The sequence below is a fragment of the Leuresthes tenuis genome, unplaced genomic scaffold (assembly GCF_036924035.1).
Source record: "Leuresthes tenuis unplaced genomic scaffold, fLeuTen1.0.hap1 SCAF_23, whole genome shotgun sequence".
NCBI lineage: Eukaryota > Metazoa > Chordata > Actinopteri > Atheriniformes > Atherinopsidae > Leuresthes > Leuresthes tenuis.
Window position 1 is genome coordinate 20,860,260 of NW_027325377.1, and position 15,699 is coordinate 20,875,958.

At 39.2% G+C, this 15,699-nt stretch overlaps 1 protein-coding gene across 3 annotated transcripts in view; it reads left to right on the forward strand.

Annotated features, from left to right (window-relative positions):
- LOC140283255 (ELKS/Rab6-interacting/CAST family member 1-like) overlaps nt 1-15,699 on the forward strand; it is a 126,706-nt gene that overhangs the window by 77,988 nt on the left and 33,019 nt on the right. For all 3 annotated transcript variants that reach the window (XR_011909982.1, XM_072377985.1, XM_072377986.1), the window contains one exon: nt 12,228-12,375. Coding sequence is in view for 2 of the 3 variants with exons in the window: in XM_072377985.1 (XP_072234086.1) it covers nt 12,228-12,375 (148 nt within the window). In the remaining variant the exon portion in view is untranslated. The remainder of the gene's footprint in view (nt 1-12,227; nt 12,376-15,699) is intronic.

The window sequence follows — 15,699 nt, forward strand, 5'->3', positions numbered from 1 at the left end:
AGCCTACAGCTGTGTGGAATTGCCATTATGACCTGATCCTTGTCTGGCAGGCTGTATTTCTGCCTTACTTTTTGTCTGTGTCGTCACAGTTTTCAGTATGTGCTGAAACTAATGGATGATGTGTGTGACCGTGTCTCTGAGTGTGCAGTCAAAGACGCTACTTTCAACGGCTCTGTGAATGGAGCAACAGCTCTGCTTTTTCCAAACAACATGACTGGATGTGTGCAAGGCGCACATCGACACACACACACATACCATCCCAGCACCACTAACAATAGAAGTATATGTTGTATTCAGAAATATGTCTCCTAAATAGACACAAACACACACAGTCATATACAAAACCAGATGAGACAGCATGGTTGCTCAGAAGCTTTCACTCCCGTAGGAATGCTTGAAGATATACACCCGCACTTTTGCAAAAAGAAATACATCCTCCCACACAAATGCATGTACACATGCTTATGGCAGTACACCAAAGAGGCACACGCTTTGATCCCTTCAGACAGCAATGAGTTTAATCCACATCCACAGTGTGCCAAAGCCAGTCTATATGTGTGTATGTCAGACGTTTTGAGAGCTTAGTATGACAAAAAAAATAGCACGCCGTTTTGACACTTAGCCTTACAAGCTCAAATCAGGGCGCCTTGCTTTCTGTCTCTTTTTTACTCTGCACTCCATGCTCTCCTCTCTTACCCTTTTGTCTTGTGCTCTGGTTCTCTTGCATTTTCCTTTTGGATTTTTTTTCTGCTTCCATATGCAAGACTTAGAGAAAGAGAGAGAGCAGAATCAGTAAAACAGAAGCAATAAAAGATTTGCTGCATTTAGAAGTTATATTTAAAAAACTGTGTTTTCTGGAACTCTCTGAAGCGATGCAAACCACTGATCTTCAGCTGAGTATGCAGCAAAGAAATGGGGAAAGTGTCCTTATATGGTTCTTGACTGTGTGCATTGTTAATGCATTATTTTATGTGTAGTTTTTGCATTTAGTGCAGATTCGTGGCACCTCTCAACTGAGCGGAATTAGGAACATAAAAATGGGGCTCGAGGCAAGAACAAAAGTGAGAAGAGAGATCAGAACCAAAAGTAACAAGTGGAGAGAAAAAACAGATAAAGGAAAATAGGGTGCAGCAAAACCAAAAACTTGCCTGTTTTCCACAGTTGATTACAGGTTGTAGAAGCCAGGCCATCAAACAGATCATTAAACTGCAATTAAAGAAGGAGAAAGAGCAATGAAAAAGGAAAACATAACAAAAAGCAGATAACAAAACATGCTTTTTTTCAAAGCCTCTGATTGTATGTTGGAAGTACCGCAGGAGTAGATTTCCATTCTGGAAATAAGATTACATCTTAAGGCAGGCAGCACAGACCAGCGATCAATAGTTAAACATGCTCTGAAATTAAAAAGAGATGTTGAGCAGTAAAGAATATCCACTAACCTGATTATTCTTGCATTAAAGATATAATCGCAGTTGTAAATTAATGCATAATTTAAAGATGGGATTTTTTTTTCCTGTTTAAGGGAAAGTTAGTTTAATGGATACTCAGTCCTTTTTAAGAACTGAGTAAGAACTAAGTAAGAACTAACCAAAATCTGCTGTTACTTAATTTAATTTCTACTAAAAGAATTATTTAGCAAAGCAGTTTTTGCCTCTGATTCTGATGGTTCATTCATAGAGGAATGTAAAGTTTTGTTTAAACAGATTCCCATTCACAAACACATTCATATAGCACTTCTTAGCCTGTTCTGTCTTCTAGCCAATGCAGTGCCTTTGATTAGCACACACACACTTACACATTGATGAGCGCATTGGGGACAGTTTGGGGTTCAGTGTCTTTTACAGTCGCCAGAGATCCAACCGCCGACAGCTCCTGAACCACAGCCTTCCCCAAATGTTTTCCATATGTTTTGCTAAATGGCTAAAATACAAAAATGTTATAATTTACCAAATACTTCCAGGCTTAAGTTTGTGTCTGCGTTACTTAAAGCATGCTGAAAATCTTGCACAGCATTTTCTCTCTAATGAGTGTTATGTTTTGTCTTTAACACAATAAATACAGCCACATAAATTCATTATCAACAGACAAGGTTACTGCAGAGGGTCTGCAGACTGACTCACATTTGGAAAATGTTTGTAAGACGTTTAAGTACGCGTACGTGTAAGACGTTTTGGAAGCCTGGTTTGAGAAAATGTTGAATCTATATCATATACCTGAAGTGGTTCAGATTTTGCAAATGTTCTGAAGGGAGTTCCAGGACTTTGGGTCCTGGAATTCTTGTTCTTTTCTCATGTACCACCAACATAAACATTGTTGCACTTGCAGACAAAGCACTGCTCCCACACACCATGACACTCCCCCAGATGGACATTGTACCGTGCCACTCAAAGAGCTCAAGGCATTGAAACAACCTCCAAACTCCCTAGATCCAAATCCTGTGTGCATGAGCGGGATATCATTGAAACTGATCCTTTTTAAACTGTCACTTTAAAGTTAACAATGAAATCAAGGAGTTGAAGCAGGTGCCCTCTAAAATGTGCTGTAGGCTTTGCTGAACATTTGAGAGTCACAGGTGTTCACCTCCATCACTGTTTGGTGTTATATGAGTGCTGACAGATTGTTAGCAGATGTCTTGGTCTCAGTAGCAAAGCATAGAAATGGATTTACTATGTTGAACCACAGTGAAGCCAAAGCTGCATCTTTAGTCACACTTCTTAGTTTGTGTGTTTGTGTGTGGTCCCATGTAGGGAGCAATCTCCCGCAGACCATGCATAAAGCATTTTTACACTTTTCTTATTAGTCACAGTGTGGGGTTTTATATATGTATGTGTGAGTCGGGCGAAAGAAAGAGGTGAGGGAGCATAGGAGCTTTTTTTAGGAGAAGAAAGAGAGTGAGAAAAGGGGGAAATGTGTCAAGAACAGATCCTTATTCTGTCATGCAGTAGTCCCACCTGCCCTTTTCTCCTTCTCGCTTTCACTTCCCTCCTTACAAACTTCGTCTCTCCACCTCCCTCTCCTGTCTCTCCTTACCCTCCCTCTCCCCCCCTTCATGTCTCTTTGATTTGTTTTCCCTCCAAATCCTCCAGTTATTTTATTCCCTTCCCTGTCAGTGCTGTTTCTATGTATGTGTGTGTGTGTGTGTGTCTAAGCCTTTTTGCCATCTTTTTTTTAAACCTCTCTGATGTACAACAGCTCCTTGAGGGGAGCTTTTCTCTTCCTCTCAGTCACACAAACACACACACACACACACAGATATCCTATGCACCAGCTTTAACCTATTTCCCTAACACTTCCCTCTGATGGTCCCATCCTCTGGCTCCATACTAAATCATTCATTTCCACTGTCTCTGATCCACTTCCATTATAGTTTAACACACAGATGGGTTAGACACGGTTCTCGAAAAGATCTCACCAGAAAGTCCTGCTGTTCTTTTCTGTTATGTTTTACATAATTGGATTGCTTTAATCTAAGTTTCTGCCAAACCAAGACCTAACTTGTGTGCTGACAATATGTAGATGCAGATCAGTAAACACATTGTGAATTTGGCATTGAAATAAAAGTAATTCTTAACTATAATTTCAAAAAATAATCATGTCATTACTCTGATTTTCTGTTTACCATTATCCCTTTTATGTGTTTGATGTGGAAGAGTTTCAAAGTTCCGATTGTAACTTTTTTGTGGTGGGTGTCAATCATTTTCTCTAATAAGCTCTGTCATGATCTTGAGCAGTGAAACCTACCATTGGCACTGATGCAGGAGGGAGCCACAGCAAATAGTTTACTATAAACCAAAGCTTTATTGGCTGTCTTCACTTTGATGCTGCTCACATGGCAGGCCAGTAATAACAAATGTTCCATAAAACCTGCTCTGATGTGTGTATTCATTACACTGTGTTTTCTCTTATCGAGTTATAAAACAGGAACGTGTGGGGGGGGCACTGTAAGAGGGAGCAGACTCTACGAACAGGAGGCAAAGTGATGCAAAGCCTGACCTTAAAGGAACTATTGACTCCATGTCAGATGTACATTTTGTTGAATGAATTAGATGTACAGCGTGTGAGGGTGTGTGTCTGTGTGAGACAGAGGGAGTCGGCTCAGAGCAGAGAAGAATGGGGGGGGGGTCTACTGCAGGACAGAAGCTGTCAGCTAGGTGAGAAATACTTCACTGCAGGATCCCACTCTGGAGACCCAGAAACTAGTAGCTCTTTGTGTGTGCGTGCCAGAGAGAGACAAAGAAGGCCAGGAGATGGCATAAAGAGAGGCAGTGGCCTCTTTCACGTATGCCTTTTTAAAGCCAGGACTGCTGCGCTTTTGTTGCACATCGTGTCATGTGCGAAAGTGCAGAGATGGAACAGGGGGGTCAAAGTTGATCTGCTGCTGAGCCGGCAGTGGTAACAGAAGGAAAACAGTTCTGCCTCCCTTGTCCTTACACACATCAAGCCGGAATCGTGGAATTTTCCACATTAACCAACGGTGCTATCGTCACTCAGCTGACTCCGCAATGCCATCTTGATGTGTGTACAGACCCAGCGATGCGGGGAACTATACGGCACAACTGATAAGTGAAATATTTTAAAGATAGAAGGAGGAATCAGAAATGGATTTAGAGTTGTATCGTTGTGCAGATACATTATGCACAGGCATGAGCGGTCATGAGTGTGTGTTAAGTCCCAATCAAAAAAAAGGGAGAGAAAAGCATGGAAAAAAAGGATAAATGAAAGGAAATAAAGAGAAAAAAATTAATTTCCTTCTTTCTCGATTCAGATTTTATTTTCATGTTTCAGTGCATCTTCTGATCTTCTCTTAGCCTCTTTTGAGAATCAGCTGCAAGCTCCTGTATTCACCTCATCGCGCCTTTGCTCTCTCCTCCCTTTCATATCACGTTTCTCTCAATTTAACTTTAACTAATCTTTTCTGTTCTCTCCTCTTTTTCTTTCTGACTCAAGGTGCAGCAACAGCAGTGGACACAATTCATTATATTGAGATAGACATACACATGAATTCCAAAATATTTCTCCCTCTTTGTTTTATTTTCTATTCAGTTTGAACTTTTAACACCTGAAAATACCAAAAATTAGATTACAGCATTGAGGGAACTCATCTATAAAGCCTGCTGACAATATGAACAATGTTTTATTGACTTTTTTTATTTTATTTAATGGCAGATTTCCTCATATTGAAGTTTAAGCCCCCCTCCCAAAACTTTTTTTTATTTCAACACATCCCTAAAGATTACTCATGCACCATTTCCAATGAGCCAGCAGCTGTGCCTGAACTACTATGTATTCTCTGTGATACAGTGATTCCAGAATATAGCCAGGCCCTTTACATTTTGATTGATATCTCACTTATAACCACAGCTTCCATGTCCTGTCCACACTCTAAAACATAGGACGAGAGTGGATGGCCCTCGTCTGCCATGTTGTCTGCACAGTGAGACAGCTGTAAATGAGCTTGTTGAGAGCTGACGTATAAGATAGCCACTGAAATTCTGAAAATGAGGATTTATCATTTGCATGTGCATGTGCTCTCATGGCTAAGAAGCATGAACTGCCTCCTGGATAGATGGAGACATATGCCTACTTTTGAAACATTAAAACATTGCATAAGTATCTGATTTCTTTGGCACTGTTTTGTTTTCATTTTTTTGAGCTTCTGAAGTTAGAATATGGCAAAACCGAACACAAAACTAAACCAGTCAGATGTATCTCACAACAATAATTTTCTTGCATTCAGACTTTTTGTTCTTTTGTTTCTTAAAACATCTTTCACTCACCTAGAGTGATTCTGACTGCTTGGACAGAAAAAAAGGAGTGTTAGCTGTCACAACATGCTAAATCAAGCATTTATACCATGTGGTTCTGGAATAGCTCTGCGTTTACTTTGGGTATGCCATGGATAGGCGCTTTTTCAAATTGCACATCTTTCCTCGAGAGGTGTTCTAGCTCATTAAATTGTCATTTTCCTTTAAGGGACTCAGCCACATCTGTGTGATTCCCTATTATTATGTTATTTTGCCACATCGATCTCTATGTTTAATCTCTTTAGCAGAGGCCATTCAATAATTTATGGGTTTTTCTGTGACTAGTCACATTTAGACTCTCCATCTTGGCATTTATTTAACCCCTTATATTAATCTATATTAATGAAAAATAAAACATTATGAATTATAAATTTCTGTCATACCATTAAACATTAGCTGGCTGAAATTGGGTTTTTTGAGAACATCAGTTGATGGTTCAAATGAACATATTGGCAAGGTTAAGATTAGATTTCTTTGTACTTTTATTGTAGAAGGGCTTTTTTGTTGGATAGTTTAAGATGCCCCCCCCCCCCGAAAAAAGTTCCTAAATTATGTTTGTATGTTGTTGAAGAGACGGCCATTTTGCTTTAGTGTAATTCAGCAGATCAAGTCAACAAAATCAGCTCTCCGTCTGGAAAATTAAACTATCTAATGTGACATTTTGCTCAGAAATGTTTAGCTTTTTTGGTCAATCAGCACAAGAGTTGTTCTGCACTGATGATAATTTAGACAAACTTTAAGGAGGATCGTTTTAGTTTGTTGGTGTTTTAATGAGCTTGATTGACATTGTTTTAGAGTTTTAAAACCCTTTCTGTCTGCTTTTGTTTTAAAAAAAACAAAGCACATAGCACTGTTGGTTGCAGTGATTATAGCGTATAATTATCACATTTTTCTTAACCCCCTGTCGCCATTTTATTTACCTGAAAACTCAATCAGTTGTCGAAACTGTTCATGAAGGGTGGAGAAAAATCTATCTTTAAAAACGATTGAGTTTTGTTTTCTGAAGTGTAACATGAAGAGGAAAACCTCCCTTTGCAGAAATGGGGCTGAGCATGGCACGCACATACTGCAGGGGTTAAAGAGTAAACTCTGGCGTCCTGCTTCATAACCAGAGCAGACAGTGTCAAAGAAAACAATTGGAGAGCTGTTTTGTTCAGTCGGAAACAGAGAGCAGAGAAAGGGGATTATTTCTAAAATAGCTCTGTGTTTGTCTTAGACAGAGACTGGCCAATGTCACACTGGACTGAATCTACTTTACACACACTCACTTCTATGCTTCAATGAAAAAAGCCTTGAAAACAACCTGTGAACACGCACACACATGCAATACACATATAAGTGCATTCATATGAGTGCAAACGCAGTTTAAAGTTTAAACAGACATACACACACATGCAGCAGATTTCAGTAAATAGCGACAGCATAACAGAGATAACACAGCATACATGGGTAGTTGCTTTGCTGTGTGTGTGTGAGTGTGTGTGTAGAAATATGTGAGTGATCTAAAACCAGGCATTAGTGTTTCTGATAAAGTGAGGGGCCTAAAGTGGTTGAAGGAAGGATGGAGCTCCCACATGTGTGTTTGTGTGTGTTTATACGTGTGTGTTGGGGTTGGGGTCAGGTGCCTGGCGATTTTGTGTATATCTGCTTACTGTCTGGCTTGTCGCCACGGCGATGACATCATGGCACACGACTGCCGAACAATGGAAAAAATTCCTCCCATCCTCTTTACAGAAAAGGAGAGGAAGAAGAGGTGGAGAGATAGTAGGAGTGACAGAGGACGAGAGAAAAGGGAAGAAAGTCTGAGTAGGGGAGCGATACTTCTGGAAGAAAGGTGGGAAAGAAGCTGAAAGTGAGGGCGAAGTCAGATGAGAATAAAAATGTAAATAAAAAGCTGTTAATAACCTGTGAAAGTTTCGTATGAACACATCAGCTTTACCATGCACTACCGTTACTTCCTGTTGGACACATTTTTATGCCTGTTGCCAATTCTTTATCAACAATCTTGTTGTTTTTTTTCTAAGACTCAGAAAAGTCAGTGTTTCATACTGCACAGAGAGGGATTTTTCAGTGATTTTTAGCAGCAGCTGAAAATAAACTGATAGCAGACTACTACTGAAGCTTGATTAAATAAGCTGAAGCTTTAGATAAATAAGTAGCCTAACCCAAAACTTGCACCAAAAGTGTGACGTATGCCATTGTGAGCATTTAAACCTATGCTGGGTGTGTTTACATCACTCTACAATTAGACGCTGTGATTTCTACAATGTGATGTTGAGTTTCCTCTCGTACTGCAAAGATTGACAACTGAAATTAGAGGTTACTGGCAGTAACTCCAGTGTTATGAGTACGTTGGTGGCCCAATTTGGAGCTAAGAGATACTGAACAACTCGAACGTGGAAAAATAGGAAGATGTATGGCGGCTGAAGAAATAGAATCAGGATTTATGCTTCAGCGGCAGACTAACATACAGCTTCCCTATAGTCTGTTGTCAAACCCCCCAGAAATATAACCACATCTTTAACTTGGTGTGCATTTACACAGCAAACTGCTTTGCTCAAATATACACAACACAAATGCAAAATATAGCAGGTAATTAAAACAGGTCAAACTATGAAAATGGAATGCAGCCACACAGGCAGAATACTGAATGTTGAGTTAGCCTTATGAGCATGCCATATGCAGTTAGAGTTACATTATCTCTGAGCAAAGCAGTAAGTTATGTTTTCATGGCATAACAAGTGAAGCAGTCAAAGATGCTGTGGACTGCATCACCATCACTTGTAGTTATTACTTAAGCTTAAACTAAAGTGCATATCTTACTTTGAACATGGAACAATATGCAGAAAATTCTAGACAAATTTGACAATTTGATATCCACTGAATAATTTAACGGCATCATGTAGAAAGTGGTATGGGAGCCATGTAGTTGTTTTAATGAGAATGTTTGATTGTGGATTCCTGCATATCTCTATGTTGTTTTGTTGTATATGTTGCTATTTAATAAGCTGTTTCTGTCACACTGGCTACGTGAATTACCTGGTTAAATGAAGTGTAATTAATAGGAAAAGACAAGCCTGAACTCTCAGTGTCATCTAAAATCAGTGTGAAGACATAACAGTGAGACTAACATGTAAAATATGCCAAAACACACACAGATAAGTGCCAAAAAGGGAAGAAAGAGTATGTGAAAGCTAACCTTCTTTTAACAAATCATTATTATTCAGTTACTTTTAGTAGACCTCCCTATTTTCCACTTTGTTCAACATTTCACTGTAGAAAGACTTAAAAGGAGAGTTACAGATCTAAGGCGGCATACCCACTGGGACCTTTTTTCCTTGCATTGCTGGCTCCGTTGTCTTTGTTATTTTCTATGATGACGACCGATTGCCAGCAGTGCTGAGAAGCATACTGTGTTTTAAGTGTTATCTGACAGTGGAATTATGTAAAGATTTTGCAAAAGAGCAACAGCACTTGAAACAGTTTCTTGCTGATTACATAGCAACAGCAGTAGCCACAGCCAACACTTGTCATAAGCATATGTTTAGCTTTGCGAGCTGAGAAGGTTGGGCAGAGTGTTTCAAGTGTGTGTTTTGGTGTGTGTCTGACAGTGATGAGGGCAGAGTCACAGAGAGGCCCAGAATGAGACAAGTGCATCTGGAATAAATATCATTTTATCACCAGCAGTTTATAAGCGGCGTGTGCTGGCAGGTAACTCTCAGATATGGTATAAAACTAGACGCACTGTTAGCTTTAACAAGAGTAATGTTCCATTAGCCTCTCAGCATGCAAGTGAGTCAGAGTGTGTGTACTGGTGTTTGTATCAGAAAGAGAAGGGAAAGACTGCGACACTGTTCCAATGTCTTACAGTCTGGAGGAAAGGGATGAAATAAAAAGTCTATGTGTTTAGGATTCTTTTGTTGATAATCACAAACCTTAAATCTGCATATGAAGTATAAAAGAAACATTTATTCTTCTGATTTTATAACAGAGCTTAAGTTTTCTTCAAATGATTGCTCTTTAAGTACCACCTTTAATCGATTTCAATCAGAGTATTGCAGGCTAAAAATATTTTTTTAAAAAGCATTTCTTTCATATTCTTGGGGTTTTAGGTCTTTGTTTGGGTATTTCTTGATTTAAATAGTTGTTTATTGTTCTTTCTTAAGCAGCTCTGTGTTAAGAAAAAATCTTTTAGGATTATGAATTCAGCAATTACCACTCATATTTATTGCTTTAATTTTGAATTGCAACAAAATTATCATACTTCCAACATACTTGTTAAATTATACCAATTTCTACTTTTTTGTTCATTTATAAATGTATTTTTTTCTGTAAAGTTAATATTCTGTTACAGAAAGATATTGTTTATGTCTTAAAATGTTCCCTTATATGTCCAAATGGTGATGTCTTTCACTAACAAGCATTGAGGAGTCTAACAGTGGATGTTGAAATTGATCTGGTGATCGTTCAGGCCCTCCTCCTGGAACGATTACTGCAGTTCAGATGCATACAGGGACATTTGCACTCTGACAGTATGGTCAGTGAGGTTCACCAAAAAATCTGCGGGTCTTCACAAAGTCCAAACACATAATCTGTCTTCATTTAGACGTTTCCATCACTGCATTCCTTGCAGGACATCTGTATCTGTATGTTGTTTGTGTACCAGGAAGAGAGAGAAGAATCTAACTATCTGTTGAGGAATGAAAGAAAAGGGAACAAAAACAGAAAGAAAAAAGTTTAATTCAAAATGTATGTTTGTCTCCGTCATTGTGGATTTCTGGGTCCATCTGGATTGTATATTGATGTGTGCATGTGTGTGGACTTATGTGTGAGAGCATTATGACCACTTCTGCCAAATATGCTGTTGGTCCTTCACATGAAGCCAAAAAAAGCTCTCATCCTCCAAGGGATGGACTCTGAAGGTGCCCTGTGATATCCAGCTCAAGTTGGAGCTGGCATATCCTCCAACACTCAGTCATCAGTTTATGGTTTGTATCATCTGGGGCCTCAGTTGGTAGGCACTCACCACTGCTGCCCGGAGGCACACTGCTAATCTTGCCACAACAATCTGTCCCTTGTCGAAGCTGCTCAGTCTTTACACCTGTTCTATTTCTCCCTCAGACATGTTGACTATATGAATCAACTTCACTCATGCTCTCATATATGTATTTCAGAACTTGACACGTGTAGTTGTTACACAATAATCAATGTTATTGCCTTCATATAAGTTGTCGTTTGGGTTCATCATTGTATCTTCATGCATTCTAATCTGTGGGTACAGCTGGAAAAAAATTGTTCTCATCTCAAACATTTTTAGTTTAGTAATTATTCAGTTTAATGACTGTAGTCTAGATGATAGAATCTAGAAAAGGCAGCTTGTTTTGTCTCAGTCACACCAATTGCAAAAACACATAAAGAAGCTATTTTTATATGAATTTGGGTGTTTTTCATGCAGCTTTGCAACTCTCCCTGTGTTTATATGCATATGTGAGTGTGTGTGGCCAATCTTTTACCCTTGTAGGATTGTGAAAATGTGTAGTGATTTAGATTCCCAGTAAAAGTGGACATGATTCAGAGAATTACCATCCATGGGTGTCAGCTCAGTTCAATCTTTGGATGATGGTATGAACTGGATGTGGCTTGTTGCTTCCTGACCGCGAGGAATGTCAGCCCTCACTCAGATTCTCCATTGAGACAGTAAGCGCTAGAGATAGAGACAAGAGTGCTGGAAATAGAGACTGGAGAGCAGTATGGAAACAAAGTTTAGGTGTTTACGATGTCCATGTATTCATATAATGAGGATGTGAACTGTCTCTATCTCCTAATGTATGAAACTGCTGTATTCAGCTGTAGCGGTACCCCTGTAATAAATATTTACTCTCCATATTACCATTAATTATTCATTAAGGTGAAAGGTCACTTTTAGATTGTATATATGTGGAGAGAAGATTTCATTAAGTAACTTCAGTAAATCAACAAATTAATTTCATTTTTTTTTTTTATTATTAAATTCATGCATCAATGAATTTGTGTGTGAGTTTATACGCTTGTTTTTGCCATTTGTCCCATATTTCACTTTCTTCATCTTTGAAAAAATACATAGATTTTGATATTTTAAGTTTCTGGAGTTTCTGGAGCTAGTTTCTGGAGTTTGTGCAATATTAAATCACCTGCGGCTTTGAAATCTGGGCAAGGCTGCTTGCTGTGAGGCGTCGGTGCTAACCACCTCACCACCATGCAGCCATTTATAAGATGATGTTTAAAAGATTTACAAGAACACCTTGTCCCCCCTTTACTCTGTATAATTCACAAATATCTTGTATGTATTTTTATTTATATAATTCTGTTCTCTTCCATCATGTAGATCTGGAGACAGAACTCACTCAATCAGACCTATAACATGTGCCATTGTTTTCTGTACAGGCAAGAGGCTCTACTGGCTGCCATTAGCGAGAAAGACGCCAACATCGCCCTACTGGAGCTCTCCTCGTCCAAAAAGAAGAAAACCCAGGATGAGGTGGCAGCTCTGAAGCGGGAGAAGGACAGTTTGGTTCAGCAGCTCAAACAGCAGGTATGACCTAAACCTGAAATCAACTGGAAGACCAGGAGAAGTTTTTGATCTGGTGTTTAGATAAGCGAAGGGGAGTGGAGATGACGAGTGACAGAAGAGGTGGTAAAGTGATGTACACACAGAATAAAGACAGAGGTGAGGTGAGGAATGAAGGAGCCCAAATTGGAGAAGGGTAAATAAAATGGAGGGGGTGCACAGGTGAGGTGGCAGTGATGAGGGGAGCAAAGAAAACAAGGGAGACCAAGTCCAGATGTTACCACAGGCCTCCAACCACAAAGAGTAAATTTAGGATTAACCTTCCATTCCTACACACACACACAGGGAGAGGGAGGGAGAGAGAGAGCTCTGATATTTTACAAATCTCTGCAGGCAACACTTTCCTATGAATTTGTAGTTCTGAGAATATTCTCTCAGCTGATATATACACTAACACACACACAAGACCTTCCACGTTGCTCCCCTGGGGGTGGATAGGTGTAAACATAGTTCATGCACACACACTGTTATGCACACACTCACCGCGGCCAAAAACAAGGATATAAACATGACCAAATGCCTCTGTGGTTCCACACAGAGGTCTATTCACACACACCCTCACACGGAGAAACACACTCACTCACACAGTTAAGGTTCTCATGGGTCTAGTGAAATAACCAACTGCTTACTCAATGAGACTGCTGGGAGTTTGGTTGATTTCTTCCTCACTACTGTCCCTGCTGTACTCCTTTTCATCATCTGTCCATGTGTGGTAATGCGCTTATTTACTCGTTTCCTCACAGAGGTGTTAATTTGGTGCAGTGCCCTGCTTCACCTTCTTTGATGTGGATGGCTGTTACTGTTAAAATACTAAACAGAACATGGAAATAAGAAAGAAGGGAGAGTTATCTGTACAGGGCAAACCCTTTCTGTTCCCCTCTACCTTACTCATCTTTGTTTTCTTTCTCATTCTGACTTGACTTCATTATTTCTAACACATATAGAATATTTCACCTTAACTAATGGGACAATCTATTAAACTTTTTATCTTTATTTTTGCATTATTTTCCCTTGATTCAAACTAAACCACTGTTTGGTGATAATCGTGTATTTTTTTCATCATCACATCACTACAGTTGGCACAATGTATCATAGATTTTTAGAAAGAGTTTCACTTATTGAATATTGGCAGTCAATAGAAGACATTTCAGATGAGGCTTGAAGAATTCAGTTGCAAAGGGTGTTTGAAGTGGAATTAAAGTGAGAAGGAGGGGGCATTAAAGGGTAGCTGTGTCCAGCAAAAATTGCTATAACATCCTCCACTCCTCTCTCACTTCCTTCCTCATCCCTCCGTTTCATCTCTCTTCTGTTTGAAGTCATTTATGACACCTCAGGGTCTCGAAGGTGGTTAGTGCAAGGGTGTGAGCAGTTTAGCAGCTTAGCTCACACCCATGCACCCATGCAGTGTTGTAATTTTCAGTCCCTCAGTGACGAAACACATTTGAGACCCCCTCACTATTCCTTTGTGTGTGTGTGTTTGTTTGCAGTGTTGTCATCAAGTGAGCTGAGGCATGTGTTTTTACTTCAAAGTTACGTATAAGCTGCTCATGCACCTGACAGATGCACAGTTTGAGTAGAGGTCACTGTAGTTACAGTGATGAGAGGTTTTAATAGAAGAAGTATTTAGGAAGCCAGCTTTGGATCATTATTTGCAGCGTCACAGATGTGGGTCTTTTGTGCATGGGTTACAGTTTCCGTGATGGTTTTCTTACGTTTCTCTAGAGTATTTTTGACAACCTCCATTTGTCAGTCGATCAGAGGTCAGACGCAGTGTTTTTTTTTTTAAGAGGTGCTCAAATGCTGCTGCACGTCTGGTCTACATTTTGGATCAGACTCCATGATTACTAATATTGCATTGCACAGCTTTTATACATAACAGTCATTTTAAAACCACTTCTAAAACCATATTCAAACTGGATAGTAGTACCAAGGAAACCCATGTGATTTAGAAGTTAACTCATTCACAAAAAAATAAGCAAAATCTGTATTCTGATAAGATTAATTAAAAATCATCCCTAGATATAATATCAGTCCTCTGCATAATGAATTCCTATATTGGCCTCTTTATGTGTTATTTTTATGGTCTGATCACCATCCATAAACCTAAAAATACTGTTAGTGCTGCCGATAGTGTCTGTTCATACCGAAATGGCCACTCATGTCGTCCATCTAATCTTGCTTTGATATTTTTCTCATCTGATGGATTTGAGGTTGTTCTTAATGTGAATTCTCTGTAAAAGGTTTTGAGCTGTGGTTGATATAAAGTACCTTTTCATGTGGATCTCGTTTAGTTTTCTGGTTAGGTAATGGCAGTGGAATTTTGTAGATTCATCCATTGTGGTTCTTTTTTCAGCATAGCTAAACGTTAGTCCTGAAATCTGTCCACATGTTCTTTATAATTGACAACTCCGCTTCATTAGTTGTTGAGTTGTTAAGCAGCGTGCAGAAAAAATCAAACTTAGAACAAAAACTAAATGATTAAATTGGCTCTGGTGAAATAGAAACAATTTAACATGGTAACAAAATGTAGTGAAGTAACAGCTGCAAATTTATCCAACAAATTGTTTTTTAGGGTGATGTATGAACAGCCATGCTGGGATATTTTACCCAAGGAAATGTAATTTTCAGATACGACAAACATTTCAAGCAAGCATTCAATGAAGAAGGAGTTACTGTCAGTGCAAAGATAGACACATTTTTTCTGAACAGACAAAACAACTCTATGAATACGAGCTAAAGAATGTTTTGTATTTGTGGCACCACACACATAAAAACACACCTGTGTGCATTGAAGAATATCTGTGGCCCTGAGAACATTGCCTGCGTGTTGGCCTTTAACCCCCTACTGCAGGAGGCTGTAGATCAAGCTGACCTCAGCTCTCTTCACCCTCCTCTCCTCTGTCATTCTCACAGTCTCCTTCCTCTCCAGTCCAAGTTTTATTTCCCTCAGCAGTGTTGTGGAGAGACAGAGACAAAAAGAAGGAGAAGGAAGGGAGTGAAGTTGTGGTGAAAAGTGTGATCAAGTTTAAGGAAAAAGGAGTGATGGTAATATAGTTTTAAACGGAACAAGAGTAAGGAGATCGTGAGAAATATACCACCATCTGTCCCAGCAAGAAGCACATGTTCAACATCTAAGTACTGCGGCCGTAGTCTTGCTTCACACCTGCGAGGTGTGAAATATACGTACTTTTGAAGACAGTTTTACTGTGTGAAGACACAAAACTACAAGATTTCAAGAGTCTCTGAACTGTAAACTGAGATTCATTTTTATCTTCTTTTTTGCACTAA